Raw genomic sequence first — 25363 nt, forward strand, 5'->3', positions numbered from 1 at the left:
TTTTAATTGCTTGAAAGAGAGCTGGAGTGGGTTCGATTACTGAAACAGACACTAACAAACCTCACTACAATCGATCGTGTCTAGACGGGCGCCGTGATGAGTTCCTTGCATCCCAATTTGCACACTATCAACTGTAAATAATGTGCAAGATTAGAAGTACTGCATAAAGAGTCAAATCGAAAAATTATACAGACACCAGATATCATTTGAAAAGAATTTTTACTAGAGGGTGCATGACACTATAGTTCATTATGTAAGTGAGAATAGCAAAATAAAGTAAACTGTGACATATTAAATATTCTTCATACAGTGGACTACCAGTAAAATTGGTACAAATTTGGGACCAAAAATATTATTCAGACACTTTGACCCGACTATATTTTTCAATAATTGCTAATGCAAACTTTTTACACCACAGACTGAGCTAAATTAAATATTGCTTGGTAATTGGTTGACCTAAATTGGTTTTATCTAATTGTGTACTTAAATTTAACAGCTATGTGTATATAGAATTGCACATTATTGCATAATATTATTGCTTATTGCATAAAATATTATTGAGCTGTTCCGATTTTTTAAAATGTTATCTGTGCATGCATGCTTATCCAATCAGATGTTAATACTGGCTATACCATGGTAAAAATATACAAGGTAATTAAATTATACCATTGTACTTTTTTGGTAGTGAAGCATACATAATATTTCAAAGTACCACAGTATAATGACGGTACATATTTATCAAAATGGTACTGAAACTCTACTGCCATGGCATTTAGGTAATACAAAAATAAGTGCTTAAAAAAAAAATACCACAGAAAATGACCAAAAACCCATGGTAATACAGTAGTACTTTTATACAGCCGTGGCAAGTTACATAACCATTGATTATTGGTTGCTTGCGAACTGAATTAATTTCATATGTGCCATGATATTTCTGCTGTCTTTTTTTTTTTCTTTCAGGAGAATATGAAGGAGATTTTCAATGCATGAACTAAAAGTGAATTTAGCAACCTGATAATGCTTATAGGCCAATGAAAAGAGTATGCAACTAGGTCTGTGGTATCAAGATGCTTTTTTGAGAAATAACAGTGCATACTTTTGAGTGTATAGTGACAACCAATAGTTAAGTGCATGCATTCATCGCACAATATAAATATGTGAATTGGGCTGAATATTGTGCCTAAATATCAACATTCGATATGATCATGAGTCTTGAGATTGAAAACATATTAAAAGCATCCTATACAGTCCATAAAGAGCATGATGGGAACCATGGAACTGAATACTGACAATGAGCTACTATAGACAAGCTTATTCTGCTTTAATTGACTGTAGATAGAAAACTAAATTATGACCCTTTAATCATCATAAACGGAGCTCGTAGACAAACTAATGATGCAAAGCATGATATGAACTCTTTAAATGGCATATCCGACAAATTATTTGTGAGAATCTCTGACAGATCGGGTGTCTCGAGCACTTAAAGTGTGAATTGATAAAAACAGCAGGTTAGCAGGAATGCAGAGTCACGTTGTCATGCCAAGATCCTGCTTACAAAGACAAAGGCGGTCGGAGGCGATGAGGGCTGACACGCAAACACAAATAAATGCTCGCTTGCCAGCACAGAGTATTGTGTTTGCCAATCCACCTCACCGAACATGACTGCAGTGAGGGTGTGCGGCACACATTACATTTATATCAACACTACGCATCTCAGATTTGTTCAGTTTCTAAGCACAAACATCTTTGATGCTTGTGAAGGTGTTAAAAAGTTAATAGAACTCGCCAAGAACATGTTCAGACTGCCGCGCACCTTCAAAGCAAAAATAAAAAAGTTATTCTGCATAAGGAAAATGAAGCCTGTTTCAAGACCGAAGTTTCAGCATTGCGACATTATTTTCCCCCAAATAGTCGTTAATGCAATAATAAATATGAACATTATTTATGCAACATAATTTGTGTTGTACTGACTTTAATCTGTTTAAATGAAAAACATTTTATTACAGCAGGAGTACCAGAATAATAATTTCAATTAAGTGTATAATTCAGTTAAAAAGCTATAAAATCGGTTAATTTAGCTTTTACTGTTAAATTGATGCTAGCTACATCTGTTTGTTCAGTTGCTTTGTTGTTTGTTTTGTTTTTGTTTTCCTAAATAGAAAAACCAATAAAAAATTTATCACAAAAAAAAAAAGCTATAAAATCCAGATGCATACTAGTAATGAAAATATGGAAAGTAAGAATGTACCTAATTTTCATAAAATAATACAAAAATAAAAGGCCTAATGTATTGATTTTGAGGTGAGCTGTGACCTGGACATGTTTTCTTAACAAGTCTTTTTTAAGAAGTATGCATCCATTTATTTTCACAGTAGTCAGTGATGATAATTCAGGTTCAGTTTAACTAAATGTATTGATAACTAGGGTGCTCCATCCCCATCTGAAACCAGCTTTTCTCCCAGGAAATATTCACTAAAGCGGTACAGAAGCAGCTGAGCATTCAGTCTGCTACAAATACCACATTTCCATAGTGAGCAGCTCAATGGACAGACAGTGGAGAAAGGAGAACGCCTCTTCATCTCTCCAGCCTCTCACTCTCTACACCTGAATCTGTCCGTTCACCTTCCATCAGGATTAATGATGACAGTCCTGTCAGCCCATGAAATGAGCTCTGGGCCACGGGAGCGTGGAGGTCAGAAACAGCACCAGATCAGATGAGACTCTGACTAGCCAAGAAGATCTAGAACCTGCTCCATCTCAAACACACACCCCGAACATTAAAGGAGGTAACCTTTACAAAATATACTGCGGCTGAACTATGGTATATTAATGGTTTCAGATGGTAGATTGTGAGATCATACCATGGTACCAATTATAATTGTATCATACCATAGTAGTAAAACGAATGATATTCCAAAGAAAACTATTACAAAACATTACATCATCATGGTAGTAGAATTCATGTAGCATGGTATTTACATAATACACCAAGATACTTTGAAAAATACCATGGTAGTATCATAGCAAATGTTAAATCTCACGATAGTACCATAGTATCTTTTGCAGTTGAAACATAAATAATGGTATATATTTATCATGGTACAGAAATTCATGTACCACAGTGTTTATATAATTAGTGGTTTTAAATTATATATTGCGATTAATCGCATCTGACATATAAGTTTTTCTTGACATTATGTGTGTATACTTTGTATATTTATTATACCATTTATTATTACCATGGTACTTCCTTAGTTTTACTACCAAGGTAATACCACATGGTAACACTTTAGAATAAGGTTCCATTAGTTAATGTTAGTTAACTACTTTTCTTAACATGAACTAAGCAAGAACAATCCTTCTACAGCATTTATAAGTCTTAGTTCATGTTAATTTCAACATTTACTAATGCATTATTTAAATCAAAAGTTGTGCTTGTTAACATTAGTTAATGCACTGTGAATTACCATGAACTAACAATGAATAACTGTATTTTCATTAACTAACATTAACGAAGATGAATAAATACAGTAATAAATGTATTATTCATTGTTTGTTCATGTTAATTAATACATTAACTAACATTAACTAATAGAACCTTATTCTTAAGTGTTACCCACCACATTATTTTTGGAAGCACTTTGGCATACATACTAAAAACCAAACAAGGTATAGCACCACAGTACATATTTTACCATGCAAAAAACATGGTATTTCCATGGTACGTCTAAAAACGCCACTGAATTACAAATGTAACATATTTATAACAAACAAACAAAAAAACAGCACAATATAATTTTTTGTTAGTAAACTATTAATAATGTTTCCTCTTTGTCTACAGCAGTAGAAAACACACATCCGTGTACGATCGGCTCCGGGAACAGTGGTATTTGTTAGGGAGCGCGTGGTGAAAATGCTGTGGGATTTGGAGGTGTTATGTAGGATCAGAGCGACGGGCAGGTGGGGATCAGATGTGCTCGCAGAACTAAAGGGATTAGTGACCAACACAGAACAGATCTGTTTGATGTTGGCACTCTCGCCCAAAACGGCCACAGACACCGAGACCTGCTCGCTTCACACAGGGACAACAAGATCAATCCAATATACATGAGGAAAACGTGAATGTGAGCGACGCAGGCTTGTGCAAACTCATCGATATGATGCTACAATGTTTCAAGTAGTTGCCAGGGTGTTCTGGTTCTTAAGTCTCTGATTTGGGTGTCTCCTTCAATGCACGTCTGTGGGATTATTCACCTGTTTTAATGTCCAGAAGGTAAACATTTTACTTTACTTTAATACTTAGTTTTAGAGGTCTGAACACACGAAATGATCATATTTACAGGCTGAATGTACATGAATGCACCACAAATTCGTAATTACAGTGGAAAACCCTGAACCTTCTTGTGCATAGGTGAGAAAAGATGTCAGATACAATGAATGCTGCTTTATCTTAATGATACATGTGTTGAAATGAATGAAACAAGTATATTTTGTTATCTTTTTAAATAAAAAAAAAAAAACACTTAGTTTGCATGTATAAAATAATGTAGTATTGTACGATTATGATAGAATATATTTAACTTAAAGCACCTTCATAAATTAAATTTAAAAAGAAAAAAACTAAGTGATGAACATTTTATTCATTTTGTAAAAATCTTGTTTTTTTGTAAGAAAGACACCTTGCCATCTCGTGCAACATTTACTAAACCTTCAGTGTTCACGAAAGACCCATTAAAATTTTTTTTTATATCACATCAGATGCTTCATTTTAAAGTAAGCACCAGAATCCAGCATTTAGTCTCAAACGTGTGAAATCTTCCAGCAGGCCTGGACTGTGAGATCATAGCATCAATCTTTGCTCTGGTCAGTGTAACAAGAGAAGATATCTGGATGTTGTAGCCTGAGGATAAACCACCAGAACTGATCCCTCATCTGGATGGCTGTGAGAGGATTCCCGGCGGTTTGGGATGCATCCAAACTGCTGAAGCTCAGTGTGTCAGTATGACGTGATGCAGTGCAGTTGCTCTTCAGAACGGGGTTTGTGGAGTAAACATCAGCTGTCCTTACTGCAGGGCTATTAGAAGTGTATTTATGTAGTTCTGCTCATTTATGTCACATGATCTGAATGCACATATAAATAAATAACTTTCACTTTAATACAGTCTATAATGCTAAACATATCAGTAGTTAATGCACATTCAAAAACAGAAAGGTAAAGAAACTCTTAATCATATATATTCACTTCTTAATGTCCCTAACTGAACTGTTAGGTATTATATAATATTAATTTCACCTGGCCTTTTGTGTCTTTGTTTCAATTAATGTTTTCAAACTATATTATTTCCAAAATACCATGATAAATACCTCAATCACAAGTCAGAAATAGCATTTTTACTATTACAATGACTTCCAAAACCACTGTCTTTATACATTTGGCAGATGCTTTTGTCCAAAGTGATTGATATGCATATCATGATTTGTGTATCCTGGGAATCAAACCTGACACTTCACCATTGCTAGTGCCATGATTTACCAGCTGAGATACAATAACAACAGTGTTTGCATTGCACAATTACAAAATAACTGGTTCTTGGACCTCAAGTGGTCTAGTTTGGACTCCTAATGTTGACAATTACTCATAAACATCTTTATTAAAGGACAAAAGTCCCATTTAACAAAAACAGTAGTTTGACTTCATTTGATAGCTACTGTGTTTTTAAAAAAAATACTTAATACTTAATACTTTTAATGGATGCATTAAACTGATGAATATTTAAAATAAAGATATTTAAAATCTATTTAAAATAAATGCTGTTCTATTAATCAAAGAATCCTGAATTTTTTTAGCATTGTTTACAAAAAAAATTCAGCAGCACAATTGTTTTCAACATTGATAAAAATCAGATTATCAATGCATATCATAAAATGCATATCATAAAAATGATATGCATAATAAATCATCATATTAATATTAATAAAAAAAGCAAGCATTCTAATGATGCTGAAAATGCAGCTTTGATCAATACATTATGTTTTAATATATACTGACATACAAACCTTAAATTATTATTGATAATTATTATTATTATTTTACAATTTTCCTGTTTCAACATAATAAAATAAAATAAGATCCTACTGGAAATTAACTTCAAATCAGGAATAGGACTCTTAGTGGATTCTTGGTAGATTCCTTTAGAATTGCATCTACATTATAATAGAATTTCATTAGCATTCCTTTGGGATTTTTGGCCCAAGGCTTCCTGTATATCAGAGCTTCTTAACTGTGAATTCACAAGCAGACAGATACCTGTATGTTCGTCCTAGTGTAAGCAGAGAGCACTTTTACCCTCTTAAATGTGAAACAGGGAAGCGTGACAGAGGATTGGATCTCGCTTTAGAGGACAGACAGCAAGTGACGGCTTCTCCTCTCTGAATGTAAATTACAGCTTCACCTGTCACTCGAAATCAACCGAGGACAGAAAGAATATTCCTGCTCCTTCCCTCCAGCCTCACTCAGCATGATGGCTTCAAATATTTTAAACATATGCTGAAAAAAGAGAGTCTTTGAAACATGACGGTGCTCCCACAGGGCCCCAGTCACAATCACATGTTTCTTAGTGCTCCTCTAATACAGTGATGACAAACCATTTATTTACATTCTTCAGTGCTCCAGAGTTAACTACAACTTGACTCACATGTGAGAGCATTCACAATCACACAGAAAATCCCTGAGTGGTTTGATTTGCTCGTTGACTTGCTTGCAAGATATGAAAGACTTGAGACACTGTTTGTGCATAAAATATGACAAAAATATGTCAGAAAAAAAAAACAGCCTGTGAAATGGTTTCACGAACACAAAATTCTTTCAGTCTTGTTTTATTTACAAAGACAATCATACCTATATTAACTGGAGAAACAAGATATTCAAGTATTAATTTCAGTTTTTTAAGAGGTCATGCATGCATAAACCTATCTGACTGGAGATGCTTTGAGAATGACAGAAATAATGGAGTATAATAATAACTCCAACACTGAAACTCCTCCCAACACGACCCGAATTATTCACACACACCATTAGCGTTTACTGTAAGTGCTCCCACTACTCGTTTATAGCACAGCCATATCTGAGGAACACAGAGTTTTATCATCCACCAAGGACATTTTTGGTAAAAAAAGGAAATACAATACTTCTCTCAAAATAAATCTGCATTAGATATATGATAATCCATGTTTTTTTTTCCAGTGTACAGAAGTGCACAGGAGTTTTTTTTATTTATTTATCTAATTTTACATTTGAAATAATACCATGCCATCAGAACTGAACTGAAAATCAATCGAACCGAATTAAATAAATAATTTTTTTAACACAAAAGTTGAAGATACATACGTATTTATATAACATGGTATGTACTGTATATTCTAGTCTTATGTACTTTAATAAAATAATAAATAAATAAGTAAATAAAAATAAATACTAATCAAATTACATGTAAAATAAGATAAATAAAGAGAAATTAGATATAATTAAACACACTCGCAAAAATAATGAAATACACAAAAATGATTTTGTTTCAAAATTTCCTCTGAATTATATCACATTATGTTATTTTTCAAAGGCTTGCATCACCAGTGCTCACATGACTCTATATATAAACATCAATGCTAAGCCCTGCTCCCTTATTAGGCTCCATGTGAAGTATGTGTGTGGCGTAATGGAGAGTTGGGCATCAGTCGGAGGCAGGCCGATTTTGATCCCTCTCTCATGCCGGCCAATTACCCAGCATTCCTTTAATTCTCCTCCAGTAGCTCCATATTTCCCTCCCATCCGTCTGTCATCCAGCTGTCCCCATACAGCACCAATTACAAACTGCTCTTATGGATTTAGACGGGACTATTTTTGACTCCTGCTGTGGGAGGACACACACTTCAGACTGAAGACATCTCTGCTGACACTTTCCCATCCATCAGCGAACACATCTCTCAGCGGCTGATGATTAGCCGGTTATGTTCAGATGGATTCAAGGGTTTGATAGACTAACGAACTAAAAAAAAACCTGATTAGACATTTTTATTGATGGCATTGTATGAATTATAATAGCATGTTTGTACTCAAATTTAGCATGCTAGCATGTATATGTAACATGCATGGTAGCAAAAGCTAACTAATGTATGCAAAGAAACAAAAATCATAAAAGTTCAATACATCTACTGTAAATTTAAATGTAATACAACATAAAAAATATATATAAAATGAATAGACGAGTAAATAGAAGTCAGGAACTGCATAGCACTGCACTGTTTTTGTTAACTAAAACTAAAAATATTAAAATTGTTTAATTAAAATTTATTTATGAATTTAATTATAAACGTAATTATGTTGAAGTGCTAAAATTACTAAACCTAAAATAAATGTAAAGTAAAGATTATATATAAAGTATAATATAATATATAATCTAACTAATGCAAAAGCATATAAATAGCACATAAAATTGCAGCTTAATCTAAATAACTGTAAATAATGTATAAATAAATAACACCATAGAAATCAAATAGATCAGCGTTGTTATTGTAAACTGCAATAACATTATTAAAATAGTTTTCAGTAATTGAAATGAAGCTTAAAAAAAATCTAAATATTACATCCAACACTTAAAAAACTGGATATTCATTTAAATAAAATGAAATAAATGTACATTAAAGCTAAAGACTTATTAAAAAACTGAAACTCATACAAAGGCTTATAGAAAGAATGTAAAAAATAGTAAAAAATAATCTAAATAACTGAATATGAATGAACAACATTATTATTAACTGAAATTAAAATTTATTTCAGCAACTGTAATAAAACTGAAAAAAAAAAAAAAATCTCAAAATTTGACAATTCACAGAAATAAATGTGATAAAATTGAAAAGATGAAATGCTAAAATTAAGCTAAACAGGAATATCTCTCTCTATATATAAACAACTGCTTTTCATCCAGTGATGTGTAACCATGGAAATTAATATTAGCTCCATCTGAGGAGGCTCAAATCATTTTTGGAAGTTCATGTGCACCCACAAATGATGGAGGTGGATCGGTTCACTATAGTGCATCACTATATAATCAAGCAAAAGTCAAATTGCACGAATCCTACAGAACAAAGAGGGAGCAAATTTATATATATGGCAACTATTAGTGTAGAGATCAACTGATGTCCAATACATTTTTAGCCATTGACTATTGACCTCAATTTTTTCATTTTTGGTTAAACTATCCTTTCAATAAATGCATGAATAGTATAAACATAACACTGGCATATAGAAGCACCCTGGACTTGCACAAGCCAGTTAATGTTCTTCAGAAATTGCTAGTTTATTGTTGTTGTCAAGATCCACCCCAAAGGCACATGGAGGTTCAAGTTATTTTCAGGTTTTATTAAACTGGCCCAATTCTGCCCTGCATTCCAACAGCTCACTTCCCTGACCACAACATACCCTTCAAAACCCTTCAGATGTCCTAATGCTACTTGCAAGCAAATGAGAAACTTGTTTTGTGCTCAAAATCCCAATATGATTTAACAACAACCGTCTAATCCAACTTAACTCACGACAACCTGGCATTTCTGGACTCGTTTACTAGATTTGTATCAGAGGGAGAAATAGGCCGAGAGAGGAGTGTGGGTGTTTGCAGTCATAAAGTATCGTTACAAAACCCTTCAGTAATTAGACTTGGTCTCCGTGAGACATTCAGAGCTTTAAATGACATCTGCGTGTTACACAACTGTACCAAACACTTTTTGTTCTGCTGGTCTAATGATGAGAGTGAATCATATCATATAACCTTGAAATGGAAAAGGTCCAGCTCATTCAGCTGGAGTCTCTTGATTAGTCGCTCTGTGTAAAGCAGGGAGAAATAAAGCTGGATGGAACTGGAGATATGAGCACTTCATAGCCACCAGAACAGTTGCTTTTACATGTTTTAGCTGGTTCAGGTTGGCCTTTAGTTCTGGTCATTTCCTGGTCAGAACGTGAGCTGCTAAAACTGGTTAATGTCAAAAGTCCAGGTCATATTTCTCCTTAAAATAATGATAACACTATTGTTTTCTAAATGGAATATGTGTATATATTGTATATATATAGTGAATAGTGTGTGTGTGTGTGACCATGGACCACTAAACTTACAGTAACAGTTACAGTTTCAAAACTCAGAATTATACATAATCTGAAAGCCGAATAAATAAGCTTTCAATTGATGTATGGTTTATTATGATAGGACAATATTTGGCTGAGATTTAACTATTTGAAAATCTGGAATCTGAGGGTGCAAAAAAATCTAAAAATCATATTTTAGTTCTTAACAATGCATATTACTAAACAGAAATTAAGTTTTGATATATTTATGGTAGGAAATGTACAAAATGGAACATGATCATTAATTAATATCCTAATGATTTTTGGCATAAAAGAAAAAATCTATAATTTTGACCATTACAATGTACTTTTGACTATTACTACATTTTTTTCAATATTAACCCCTGTCCAGGTCACATTTTCAACCCAAAATTGTGATAATAATATTATTATAAAAAAGTAGTTTTTTCTATACTACTGACATCAAAAAAATCATTAAAATACAAGGTACAAATGTTAATAATAATTCATTAATAAATAAAGTAAACTTCATTGTCCTTAAAATCAACTTAATTTTCATCAAGCTGAGAAAACAGCAACAATAACAAAACAAAAACAAACAAACAAAACACATATGACCAGGCAGGTTCATGGTTACCAGCTCATTTGTCAATGCAATAATAATAATAATAATAATAATAATAATAATAATAATAATACATTAAAATAATAATGACACAAACACTATTAATGATTATAAATAAATAATTTATATACATGTTGTTCTGTCTTTAATCTTGTAGACCAGTTGAACCAAATAGGTCCTAAAAATCGATTACATTTTCTTCAAGTGAGTAAGTAAATATTTTTTAAATAATAACATACAGTATGACATTTCTTTGTGTATTAGCACCTGGTTAACAGTGGACCAGTCACAAACCAGCTACTGTACCATAATCCAAAATCACAGCTGAAGATCTTACCAACAGCGCTGAGAAACCTTGACATTCCCATTCCTCAAGAGTTGACTGATTTTACTACGGTAATCACTGTAGGCATCAAGTGTCATAAGAGCACTTCCTGTGCAGCATGTGAAGGGAAGCACTACATCGCAGTCATGCCATTTATTATTTAGCCCTTGGGCCACTTGTTTATTCAAAGTACTTGTTGACCACCTCATTATTTCACTCTCTAGCCATCTTATTTATGCTCTGGAATGAGTCTCTTGCACTCTTGAGCATATGCACACACTCGCCAAGCCTTGATGGTGAGCAATGCAGTGGTAACTATCGTGGAAACACTGAGAACAACTGCAAAACATCTCTCCTACATGCTCGCACCTACAGAAACCAGGGAATATTTCACCCCAAAACCAGAGGAAAGAACCAAGAAATTATCTTTTGCATAAATCAAACAACCCCTATTATAGGGTCATAATGATTTTTGGTTTGTGTCATTATTTTTAATGACAATTAAGCCAAAAACTCTAATTTTCTTAACACATTCAGACATTTATTGTAACTATATTCTTTCTCACTGACTCACATTACTGTAATACTGTATTTTTTTTGTTGCTGTATTAAATGAAAAAATGCTGCTCATTTGCTTTTTTTAAAACAAAGAACTTGCAACAAATACAATTATGACAAATATTTAACAGTTTAAATAATGTATCATAAATGTCCCATTGTCTAATTAATTACAGTAATGACATTTTTGTCACATAATATAAGAATGTAGTACAGATGTGCTCCATTTTTCTTTAGGATTTGGGGTGAGAATGAAATAAAATATTACATATTACTGTAGGCAGTCTGTCCATAAGCTTCTTAACAAAATGACAAATCTCTACACTTTCCAATTAAAAATAAATCTTATGGGTCGTGCATCATTTATGGATAATGTACTGTATTATTGTCTTATTACAGTAATGACATTTTTGCCACATAAAATTAATGAGAATTTAGTGCAGAAAATAAAATAAAATAAATAACTCACATTATAGCGATCAGTCTGCTCATAAGCTTCATAAAAGAACGACAAATATATACACTGTTTTTCTATTGAGTTGTTTTAAATGTTTTAAGGTTGACATAATTGCCTCTGAATTAGTATTCATTACCATCACCTTTACTGTAGGGTTCGTTTTTTCCTTTTAAAGCTATTAGTTATTGGACATGTGTAGTATGTGTGCCGTCCTATTGCTAAAGCTAATCACATCATTAAGAAACACATTTATACTCTCGCTACAGCAGCCCCAAAACATATTTCGACACTATAAAAATGTCAGAATGTCACTGGAATATATAGAAAATGTCAAACAAATGCTGCGGGGATTGTTTCTCTCACATTTCTTCTGTTAATCAGCTGGTGGTTTAGTGTCAGTTGACAGCAGATGAGCCACATATTAACTATTAACCACAAACAAACACAAAAATTCATTCTAATACTAGACCAATTGTTTTAGCATTTGAAACTGAAAGGGAGTTGCATCAAACGCAGTGACATTCGTACAGTTTACGCGGTTCATTGCTCCTTAAACACCGGGGCTCCTGTGACGCATTAGGAGAACCTCTGGTGAAACACCCAGCCGCTCACAGCCTTAACTAAACATTATTAAAGACCTTCAGCAGACATAAAACACTGCAGTGAGAATGAGAGCGAGACAAAAGAGAAAAGGGACAGTCATTAACCCCTCGATGAAGAGGATCAGAGCGATTGAGGACAAAACAGATAAACAGAGACATGCAGACCCAGAGGGAACTAAAGAAAGACATCAAATCAGTCTTTCTGAACTCTGACATTATGATTCTATCACATACACAATATATTTTCAGACCATTTCTGCCATAAATGTGAGGGTTTGATGAGGATCTGAATGGAGGACGCCAATGGATCTTCTTAAAGGGTTAGTTCACCGAAAAAATGAAAATGATGTCATTAATAACTCAAAACCCAAAGAACGAGTCAGTCTATTGTTCGTTATCTGGCTCGGCTCGGTGTTCATCTTCAGTTCTCTCTCTCACAGCAGTTCAGTCAGTGTAATGTTTGAGTGCATGCATTACTCCGGGATATTGGCTTGTTTTAACTCAGAGAGGAGTGTCAACCACATTAAAAAGTTAACATCTTAAGTCATTTGTGGATTAATGCGTATTAGAGATGCGAACCGTTTAAAACGATTCAGTTCGATTTGGTGAACTGGTTCAAAAAGATCCGGTTACACTGAATGATTCGTTCACGAACCGGATATCACTAAACTGCAGTGTTTTGAAATCTCACAACAGACACGGAAGAGAAGACAATGCTGAATAAAGTCGTAGTTTTTGTCATTTTTGGACCAAAATGTATTTCCGATGCTTCAACAAATTCTAACTGACCCTCTGATGTCACATGGACTACTTTGATGATGTTTTTCTTACCTTTCTGGACATGGACAGTATACCGTACACACAGCTTCAATGGAGGGACTGAGAGCTCTCGGACTAAATCTAAAATATCTTAAACTGTGTTCAGAAAATGAACGGACAAAAAATGAACATGACAAATGCATTAATCATCAGAGATCACAGTGTAAAACAGTGACTGATTGTCGTGTCACTGTACAATCCGCACAGCCGCAGCACTGACAAATAGCACAATAAGACCTTCTCAGAGATCTATCCTGTGTCTATCGCTGACATCCTCAAATTTATCACCCTGTTGATAAACATCAAATACTGCTTCACAAGTGAAGGTCAAGTGATGAAAAGAGAAAAGTAATTACTAAAACTACATTTTGTTGCATTTGCAGTTGCATTGAGTTCTAACACAAATATGTGATTGCTAAGGGTTAATTATTTTTAAATATACAAATACATTTTTAACCAAAACAAGTCCACATGCACTAATACAACTTAATTGAGTGAAATTCAAAATTTAGGAGTTGTATATGCAATAGTAGGGGAGCTACAAACCTCTATTATGTCCCCTGAGCAAAGAGCCACTTTTGTCACAGTGACAGCGATGAAGATTTATGCAATGATGACCTGATAGATGAGATTACAGTGCACTAAGAGTCACACATCAGTGAACACTAGCTCAGCGACAGGTCGGGACTCTCTGCTGGAGTCCTTCAAGTCACCGAAAGACACAAATGAAACTAAATGCAGCAAAACAAAATATGAAATAAGAAATTTGTTTATTATGCTAAAAGTCTAAAACAAGTCCAGGTGTATTAAAATGCATAGTCAATATTTATTTATTTTATTTTATTAAAAAAATAGCAGATAAATATTTGTGCACACACACACACACACACACACACACACAAACACACACACACACACACACACACATATATATATATATATATATATATATATATATATATATGCTTATTCCTATATTCTTTATAATTTTGATCTTGCTATAAGCATGTACACCCTTCAAAATAAATTATTTGTCCATCAAGCATGGAACAAAGTCTCTTGCAAATAATTAACAGAGCAGTATCTTATGAATATGCCTGAGCGGATGACGCAGATGCATCTGGAGGACGGATGCCTTTCATCTTAGTGTAGTGGGACAGCGAGATGCTCGCCTAAATCTCCTGATAATCTGCCTTAGCTTGTAATGAAAGGGATAAATCAGGACCCTGGACAGCGCCAGGCAGGACTGACTGATTGTGTTGCTGCTTAGCTGGTTTCAGCACCACGGACAGCGGCACATCCACACGCCTGGATTTGACTCTGGGTTTGGGTTTACAGAGCATTATACAGACCTAACAGGTATAAATCTGTGGCAGCAAGAGGAGAAATACTATACGTAGACTCGCTCTAATCCAATGCTGTAGAGGACGACAACACACAGAAAACCATGTAGGGAAATGTCATTAAACACTGTCCCCTAATTTGATTTGTGCCACATAACTGTGAGTGGGATGTATGTGCTGCGTGAAAAACTGCAATGATCAAAGAGTCTTAACACACACCAGTAGCTGCTGTTAAACACACTGATCAGATCATGTTTGAAGATGTAAAATTAATTGAATGACATTTCATTGTCCAAAATATGGGAGCAGCAAACGTTGACTAAGCAGGCGAAGAACCTTAATTTTATGGTTACAGTAATGTAGAGTGAAACCATGGAACAATTTAAATGTCATAAAAAGATGAAAATAAATAACATTAAATAAAACAAAATACTGTAATTTGAAATCAAACAAATAGCTTTAAATAAAAATGAAAAAAATTAGGAAAATAATAAAATTTAAATAGATAAAAGGAACAGAAAAATTATAAAATAAAAAACTAATTTAAAGTAATGAAATACATCAAATAAAATACAAAATAATCATTACAGTATTAGGGCACAGCATTCTCCAACTTGCCTCAAGAATGAAAAAAATTATATAATAAACAAATAATAAAAAGGTCATGAATAATAATGATATAATGACAAAAATATACAATAATAATAATACAATAACCATGTAATTTTTTTCACAGACCTTAAACAGCACTAAAAGAGCCCCAGCATTAAGACGGCATGTACGTCTCTACCAGAGGACTATGACTGTGTATGACGGTAGTGAGAGGTTCCCCTTTCCATTTCATTGTGTACCAAGCTTCAAAACACACACAGGCACACGGTGTTGCTCGCTACATGGACACACACAACTACAACCTCTTATTACTATTCCACTCACAGCAGCCATGCAGTAAGACAGGAGAGGACCTGTGGTGGGCAGCAACAGCAGAACCCATGGCTCAAACCCTCCCTCCATCAGTATGGACCATCCGTGTCAGCGTGAGTGGGTGTGTGCAAGCGCTCGAGCGCGGATGAGAAGCCAGAGATTCCTCCACTCACCCTGGCTGTTGGCGGCCCCCTCTGCCTCCTCGCATTCGGTCAGGTTGTTGACCATCCTGCCTCTCCGAATGCCCTCGCTCCCCCAAAACTGTCCTCCACTCAGGGGACAGAAGCTGAAGAATGGCCAAACGAGGAGATGTGTGAGAAAAAGATGGAGCGATCTGCGCGCCTGTCTTCCCCTGCCGAGAGCCCAGAGGAAGTTACCGGCCGACGGAGCGAGAGATGTGCGTTTTTTCTCCTCCGATTCTCTTCTTCTCACGCTCTCCTCTCCTCTCCTGGCTGTAGCGTGACTCTCTCTCTCTCTCTCTCTCTCTCTCTATCTCGTAGGAGGAGGGTATGACAGCTCAGAGCGGCTGGAGTTTACAGGATGACGGAACACTCACTCTCTCTCTCTCTCTCTCTCTCTCTCTCTCTCTGTCTCTCTATCTTTCTCCCTCTTGTTCGCTCATGCACATGGGTATCCATGCACACATGCTCTTTTGAAAAAATATTCACCAAAAATACTGTAAAAATAAATAATATAAAATAATATAATAATTAAAAGGGTTAAAATAGAAAAAAATAAATGGAAAAAAAATATTTCAAGGGTGTCTGGTTTTATTAAATATCTAGGTATCCTGAAACCAAAGTCATCTGAAAAGCTAAATTTCAATAGATATTAAAGGAATATTCTGGGCTGATCATAACACCAAAAATGGCTACAATCTAAAATAAGGCTCCTGCAATAGAAGTGAACACTCAACAGCCAAATGTTAACATGAAAAAATTAGTTACATTGAATCATGGCAACACAACAAACCCTTAAACAACTGTAAAATTATGATTTAAATAGCTTTAAACCTTTTAAATATGGTTTGAGTTCTTCCTTTATTGGTGGATGTTTTTTTTATTTCATGTAAATGGTAAATGCACATTCCTCTCCTGAGGAATCATTTATCTATTGTATGTTGGTCAAAATCCTCTTTCAGCCGTTCATGTCACCAAACAACTGCAGTTTGTGCCTGCGAATTTGTTTTGTAAAACACAATCGATGTGATTGGCTGCTGACATCACTGGAGTCTCAGTGCAAACAGAGATGGGAAAGAATAGAGTGGAAAACAGAGATAGAAGGGACACAGATGCAAGCTGGGGTCTTTTATCCAAACGCAGCATTCAGATTCTGGCCTGGATTGTCCAGCCGAGGAACAGAAGCACAGTTCAGAAGCAAATTCCAGGTAGCCTGCAGTTACACAAAAACTATTAATGGGGACAGAACTGCGTGGCATGGAAGATGGCGAAAGAAAGAAAAAGGCATTTCACCATGAGTCACAAAAACAATCCACATGCCTTTGAAAGACATTAAAGTGTCTACATGAGAAATAGACGCCGCCGGTGCAGTTGTAGGGGATTATTTACAATTACCACACACACACACACACACACACACACACACACTAACTATAACATCTGGAAAGCTCAGCAGCTCTTCTTCTGAAAAGAGACTATGCGTCTCATGTACTTGTGTGTATGCTGGGTCCCGATGCAACTAAAGTGAGAATGAGATTGAAACTGAAGTGGTAACAAGATCACCTGTCTTGTTAATCTCAGGTGATTTCAGTCGAGGTACCAATGTAATCTGCATTTTTCATTTTCTACAGCAGGTAATGGATCCATATTCATTATCTTTATTAGCGCTTTTTGTTTTGTTTTGAATCTTGTTACAAAACACACCGTTAACAACACTGCTAATGAGAGAAAGTTCAAAAAGTACCAAAAATAGGATCTTTATTTAAAAGGGTCATGCGATGAGAAATCAAATTTGCCTAGATATTTTGGCATAAAAGAGATCTTTGTACCATTAAAACATCTTGCGAGTTTCATAACTTAAAACGTCCTCCTCACTATAAACAAAGCATTTACTGTATTTAATCAAGCTCCAAAAACGTCTCGTTTGGATCTGAAGTGCATGATGACTTTTGCATTTGCATTTACATAAACACCGCCTCCAGAGCAAGGCACCGACGAATAGGCTTCTTCTCATCATAGGCCCCGCCCACTGGCGTTCAGCCGCTATTGGCTGACACTTGATTACACTGAATATGAGTGACGCATCATGTCAAAAGCAAATAGAAATTACAGTCCCTGCCCAATCATATTGTCTACACTGGATACAGTATACAGATCCTCGTTCATGTTCTGGCACTGTGCACAAATCTGTTGTCAGGACAAATGCAGTGAAAGATTGTTCAAACCACTGGTTTGTATCTTTGTACAGATATCAGAAGGATTCCAGCATAAAAAATAAGTGGATAGTTTATTTTTAATGGCACTCTGAATCGTGACTGAGGATTGTTCAGAGGATTTTGTTTTGTAAATGTGGCACAGTGTCTTGGAGGGTCCACTCTTTATTGTAAGATGAATTTGCATCACAAACCCTAAGTAAATGATTTCCTAATGCTTCGTCTGGTAATGACTGTTTAATTTTGATCATATGGTCAAACTCTCACATGCGATGGTGAGGGGGCAGGGCATTGATACGGTTTCCTATGTAATGACGTTAGCCAATCATAAGTGGTCAGTTATTGATAAGTCTTAAAGGCCCCACCCCTTAAAACAAGTCGTTTTAGACAAAGGGTCAGAAATAATAATTTTCCCAGTTTAAGACAGAGGGTGAGAATTAATCATTTTTCCAATATTTTTTTATTTTTTTTGGCAAAAAACTTTATTAACATTAGAAGTAAACCCCAAGAATTGAATGATAATATACATAATAAATAAATCCATGTTAAAACATTTCACCAACCAATATCAACACTAATATTAACTAATGACAAACACACTTATATTCTGCAAGCCTTTCATATAAATTTAAAACTTGCACCAAACTCGTCTGTTGAATTAGTTACACACACACACACACACACACACACACACACACACCCACTGAAGGACCGTTTGATGGAGGTTTGCGAGACGTTCTCTGAATGTCGTGTGCCTCTCGTTCTCAATTCCACACCACCGTACAAGATGAGCCACTCGGGCGACTCAGCTGGAATGGAGCTATTTTTGGGCTGAAAGCTGTCAGGAAGACTCTGTCGCATCTCAAATGGTCTGTGACCTGTAAGCACTCAATTACAAAAGCTGTCAGCGCTCTTCTGAATGCACCTCTACGACACAAGCGGCTCATACCAACCTCATACCATTGGCAGAGACGGAGAAGAAACAGGCACTGTACACAATAACCTAACATACTGCATGTTTTTCATATGCATACAAAAGTCACCACTATTTTCCTGTAAGTGGTTGGCATGCTGTCACCTGTTTGATCAGCTATGAGGCAGAAACTGTTAATCTGATCCATGATCAGACACTTAACAACAAGATCAATGATTCAAGAAATAATTTAAATCTGCAGGACCAATTTCACAATAGCAATAATCATTAAATAATGTCGCATGATAATGTACATTATGCACTTGAAATTATCTAATTATAACCTTATTTATGGGCCAATTTAAAGCTGACATATCCACTTTTCGTGGCAACCAAAAACATTTTTATTATTATTATTATTATATATGAATACATATTAATTCTATATAATTACATTACATCATATATCATATCATATCATATTAATTTTATTATATTATATAAAAAGCTGTCCATTCCATTCAACCAATGGGCTGGCAGCTCAGGTACTCATCCACTAGGCTGTTAACCAATCACAATCCATATAAAGTGACACAGCCAATGAGAGTGAGCCAGAGAGCCAGAGTGCTCCAGGTGAGTTTGTCTCTCCCCGGGGCTTTAACTAAGCACTGAGGATTGTGGGTCAGTAGTGAGAGTTGTTGTACACACAGCAGGGCAGGATCAGGTGGCATTGTCAAACAGCTGGGTTGGTTTGGGAGCAGAAGCACAGAGGCGGTACAGACACACACACACACACACACACACACGCCTGTCACATGATGGCATTACACACCTGACTGCCCTGCAAAGCTGACTCAGAGTCAGAGGGCACTTACACAATGATGTTATAGTCAATAATATAGCAAGGCCTCTTGTGTGGGCAGATTAATTCACATATAAGCATTTTTTTTTTTTACCCACATCTTCCACACTGATTTTGGAGAAAAGTCTGTGAAATGTTGGAAATAACTTTTAAACATACAAAAAAAATATTTATTTTATTTTTTTTACATATAAAGATTTTCAGAAAAATCTAGAAAAAAACCCCAGAAACAGTAGCTACAAAAATAAAAATAGTAATATAAATATGTGCATGCGTATATATATTATATGACGTTACCAAACATTTATTTTGCCATTAATAGTAATAATCCAGTGAGATTGAATAACATAAAGAAATGTCATAAACACTGCAGATTGTCTATTATATTGTTGTGAAATATAAAATTACCATAAAGTAATTTAATTTAGTAACTAATATTGTTCTTGCTATTAAATGATCAATATCAGCAAGGATTTACAAGCAGAAAGACAAAAGTTTTTTCAGAATTTCTGGAGCCCTTACAAAGTCATGATGGATATCTGCTTAAACTCAGCAAATAATCTTGAATTTTGAAACTAGGATGCTTTATTTTGACCTGAATCTTTCCTCACACCAAAGGATCTGTTACCATATTTACTGAAGCGCCCCTAAGACCCATCCATTCCAGTTAAAAACAACACAAAGCAACATCCGTCCTGAACATACAACCACAAAGCATTAAAGATCTCATTACTGCGCACTGGCACACACGCAGACGAGAAAGACCTCAGTGATTGAAACAACCTTCGCAGCCAATCTTAATTAGTAAGCGACTGACAATAAAAGCTCAGGGTGCGACTCTGGGATCCATTCTCTCCAGGTTGAGATCCTCTGAAGTCGATGACTAAGCAGCCGTATTACTGCTCAAGGCTGCTCCTCAATGAACACACTGCCTGACAAACAATCAAAATACCAGAACGATGGGCGGCCATGTCGTGTGGAAATTGAATTAGAGCGCTGAGGAGGAGGGTGAGCTCAGTGAGGGGGAGTCAATGCCCACCTACCCTTGAGCCGCGGCCCTGGGAAATCAAACAAACAGAGTGTGATAAAGCAGCAAACAATCGTCCATCACAGCCCCCGCTATCGCATCTGAGCAGCGGAGAGAACACAGCATGATAGCTTCTCTCCTAATGACTTTCCTCTTCATTAGATTCATTGGAGCTTCAGTCGCTTAGCACTCAAAGTCAGATAATGTTTGTGCCCAGAGCACAAAGCCCCTTCATTAACCTTTAAAAGGACTCACACACACCCTGAGATACTGGCATACGGATCCTGAAGTACTGTGGAAGTTCAGTGTGAGAACTGCATCAGATTCGCTGATTCCAACCCAATCTTTCATCTAGATGTCCTTCTTCTTATCTATCAGTGAGTTTAATCAAATGGTTTTCTCTGAGTGGACTGCACTGAAATCGTCCTTCACTCTCACAAACGAATCTAATCATACTCTGGAGATGCAGAGGACTGGTGATATGCTTGGTAAATGTCGGAGAGCCTCATCGAGGCATGTGTGAGAGCTTCATATGTGGAAAGGAATTTCTGGCCTATTTATTGCTCCCATGGATAATTTATGCCATGAATAGTCTACTATATTGTTTATTAAATATTCACCCTCTCTAAAAATGGATATAAAGAATATATATATAGTAACGTGGAGTCAGAGACGTTCGTATCCGATTGCAGTGTATTTATTGGAGAATGGTCAGACAGGCAGTAATCAGATAACAGCGTAGAGAATGTCAAAGGATATCCAGAAACAGAAACAATACCAGGCAGAGGTCAGGGCAGGCGGCAGAGAATCACAGACGGAATAAACAATCCAAGATCAGACACGGAAGGAACAAACACAAGGGAACCGCTCGGAGATGTCAGACTGGGCTTAACAAGACTTGGCAATAACTGAGAGGCCAAACACAGTATATATAGCGGACTGGAAATGGGGAACTGGCGGGGGTTAACCCTAGGCACGGGATTCTGGGAAATGTAGTTCAGACCCCAAATGCAATAGTCCTGGGAGTTCATGGGCACTCCAGCTGACGATCGTGACATATATATTATATATAAATATATATAATTATTAATAATAGTATAACAAATATTTGTATTCAATTTTCAATTCATTAAAATAAACAATATAGTTTATAAAAATATATGGAATCATTTTCTCTCTATATATATAAAATAGCAGTGCTGTCAAACGATTAGTCACGATTAATTTAATCCAAAATAAAAGTTTTTGTTAACATAATATGTGTGTGTGTGTGTGTGTGTGTGTGTGTATATTTATTATGTATTTATAGATGCACTCACATACAGTATATATTTTGGAAATATTTATGTGCATATACATTTATATTTTATATTATATATAAATTATAAAACATTTTTCTTAAATATATATATGCATGTGTTCATATTTATATACATAATAACATTATACACAGCCCACACATATATATTTTGTAAACAAAAACATTTATTTTGGATGTGATTAATTGCAATTAATCGTTTGGCAGCACTAATATATATAACTCATTTATTTATACTACTACTAGTAATACTAATAACAACTTTATGTGTACATGTGCGTGTATAGTTAAATTATTTGAAATTATTTGATACACATTTATTTTCGTACTACACTGTAAAATAAAATAACAGCATATAACAGTAGTACATAAAATATTATTAATTATATTAATAACTATAATAATATATTTTAATATAAAAATGGTTAAATATATTATTTTATATAAAATATTTATATGCATTAACAATAAATACATTTATTTTATATGTATTATAAATATACATATGGGCATATACTGCACACATCTGTTTATGTACTGCCTACAGAAATGTTTCTTTCACAAACAAATCTAATAAGCATGTGCAAGTGCTTCGTGCATGGTTTATTACTGCTACCTCATCCTCGAGGCACACTGAAACACATGGATAATTTATGCCATGAATTCTGCAGTCCCTTAAACGTGTCTTTCTCCAAAGCAACTCGGGCTGCCCGTGAGAATTACTTTACATTGTAAGATGCAAAGGAGCATGAGAGTACCTGGAGGCGCTGACAGAAAACACAGCTGCTCCAAGTTCAATGGATCTACTCCCAGGCAAAGCAGTCCAGATCACAGCATCATCAAACGAGCGCCACATCCTTTCTTCAGGCCACAGCCTCTCAAAGAGATCAAAGTCCAGACGGAGTGCTACGACACGGCTGACGCTGCGTTGTGTACTTATTAAACACGGTTGATCCATGCAATCAAAATCAAGGGCAATCCAATCTCCATCTAACGCCGAACAGCAAACAGCCATCAGCTCTGAAGAAAAGCTCCTTCCAGGCCTGCCGGTTTAAAGGTGAGCTTGACAGAACTATTGCAAGCTTTTTCCATCTGAAAAAATCCTTTGGGATGAGAGCTGATGAAGACAGTGTTGGGAATCCGGATGCAACAAGAATCTAATACGTCCTGACAGTTCAGGAAAACAGAGTGCTGACATCTCAGTGGTTTATTAAAAGATACAAGGAGTTGATACACAAGTCTGTAACAAGACAAACTCAACACTGGTTTAGTTTAATGTACATAATACTCCACCAGCCGCACCGGACTGAATTTCAAAAATATTGATTAATTACATTTGTTGTTCAGACAAATGAGATCTCTCCAGAAAGCTTACAAAAAAAAAGGGAATGAGAAGGAAAAAAAGAGAAAGTATTTTTTACATAAAAATACACACTTTGCCTCTAAAGTCAAAATTAAATGTTTCCACAAGCATTTCCATCGCTTCATTTATTTATATTTTTATTTTAAACAGCTATAAATTACTGTATATACTTACATTTGGACAGATTTTTTTGCAACAATTCTAATGCAAATTCTAATAAAGCAGTAATATAAATGAAAATTTATTCATTTATATTTATTTATTTAATATGTATTCATAAATTTATATTTTTGAGGCACTTCAAAACTTTATTTATAAATATAAATAGAATATACATTTATTTATTATATACACTTGTATAAATGTTAATAAACAAACTGTGCAGGCCTGTTATAAGTTAAAAAATATATTAATATTTATACTATATATATATATATATATATATATATATGAATATTTATACAATATATATATATATATATATGAAATTATACAATTTATAAAAATTTAATTATAGAAATGTATTAAACATACTTTTCATTAATATTTAATTATTATATATTATATCCATTTTCATGTTGACTTTAGGGTTTGTTATTGATTCAGACAGAAAAAAATAAATAAATTGCTATTTAATCATCTTTATCCACCCATACGGACCAGAACTGAAAGGTCAGTGCTGTCTATATCTTTTGATTGTTATTTGTTTCTATTTGTGTGATTTTCTCCAGCTGAAAATAGACAACAGCAGGAGTTGACCCAGTTTTTCTCCCTACAGAAAAGAGGGCAAGGAAAGCGATACTCAGGGAGAAAAAAACTGAATTGTTAGCGGAAGATCCAGAGAAGATCTAATGAACCTGTATTTGCATATGGCATTTGCATGTAGAACGGTAATAAAGGGCATTTTTGGCCCTGGTTGAGCTCAGGGGGATGTGTAGTCATTATAAGAACTCAGATATCTATACAAATGGAGCTCCTGTTCAGACAAGCAGCCTAACCTGTGGGACACAGGTATTTTGACCCATCTTTACTCACATACGCACACGAATCGTACAGTGAATGCATCAAGAAACCCAAAGTGAACAGCTGTAGGGTGTTCTCTTGCATCGGGTTATGACTGCACTCTCGCTCGTCCAAACGTGTTATTTACTAATTACACTAAACATCTCTTCTTAACCAGTCACCCTATGCATTAGGATGCATTGCAATCAGCTATTTGTACAATTACTGTGTTTGGCTATTCAATTTGGAGCCGTACCAAGCATCGTGAAACCTTTTCCCTCAAGGTGCTGGAAAGAAGGGCAAATATCTGTGTCTCACAAACGCAGATGTGGATATATGGGGCAGGAACGAGTGTTTTTTACTGGATCAGACGCAAGGACAAATATTATGACGTCAGAGTAAACCAACAGTTTTTTTTTTCTTGGTGACCAGAAGTCACAGTTTGACAGCAAATAAATTGCACAGCAGTTAGAGCAATTAGTATTGAGCTTGGCGGAGCCTATTGGCAGAAAAAAGGATGATTTTGGCTTTGATCAAAGGCTAAAGTGTGACAAATTAAGACCTTGTAGTCAATGCACTTACAAGGTGCCTGTTTGAATTATAGTAACACGATGACCCCAGTCTGAGTAAAAGTAATTACACTTACATAAAAAAAAAACAGGAAGTGTAATGGTACCATATGTATTGAGGAACCATGAGGT

The 25363-nt window shown here is 35.2% G+C and overlaps 1 protein-coding gene across 4 annotated transcripts in view; it reads right to left on the reverse strand.

The window, feature by feature from the left end:
* LOC113104862 (solute carrier family 12 member 5-like) overlaps positions 1-25363 on the reverse strand; it is a 129741-nt gene that overhangs the window by 71304 nt on the left and 33074 nt on the right. Inside the window, exon 1 of one of the 4 annotated variants that reach the window (XM_026266154.1) lies at positions 15959-16302. The exons of the other annotated variants lie outside the window; for them this stretch is intronic. Coding sequence (XP_026121939.1) covers positions 15959-16013 — 55 coding nt within the window. The 5' untranslated portion in view covers positions 16014-16302. Of the gene's footprint in view, positions 1-15958; positions 16303-25363 lie in introns of those variants that run through there. 4 annotated transcript variants of the gene reach the window in all.

This window comes from Carassius auratus, chromosome 6 (assembly GCF_003368295.1).
Source record: "Carassius auratus strain Wakin chromosome 6, ASM336829v1, whole genome shotgun sequence".
NCBI lineage: Eukaryota > Metazoa > Chordata > Actinopteri > Cypriniformes > Cyprinidae > Carassius > Carassius auratus.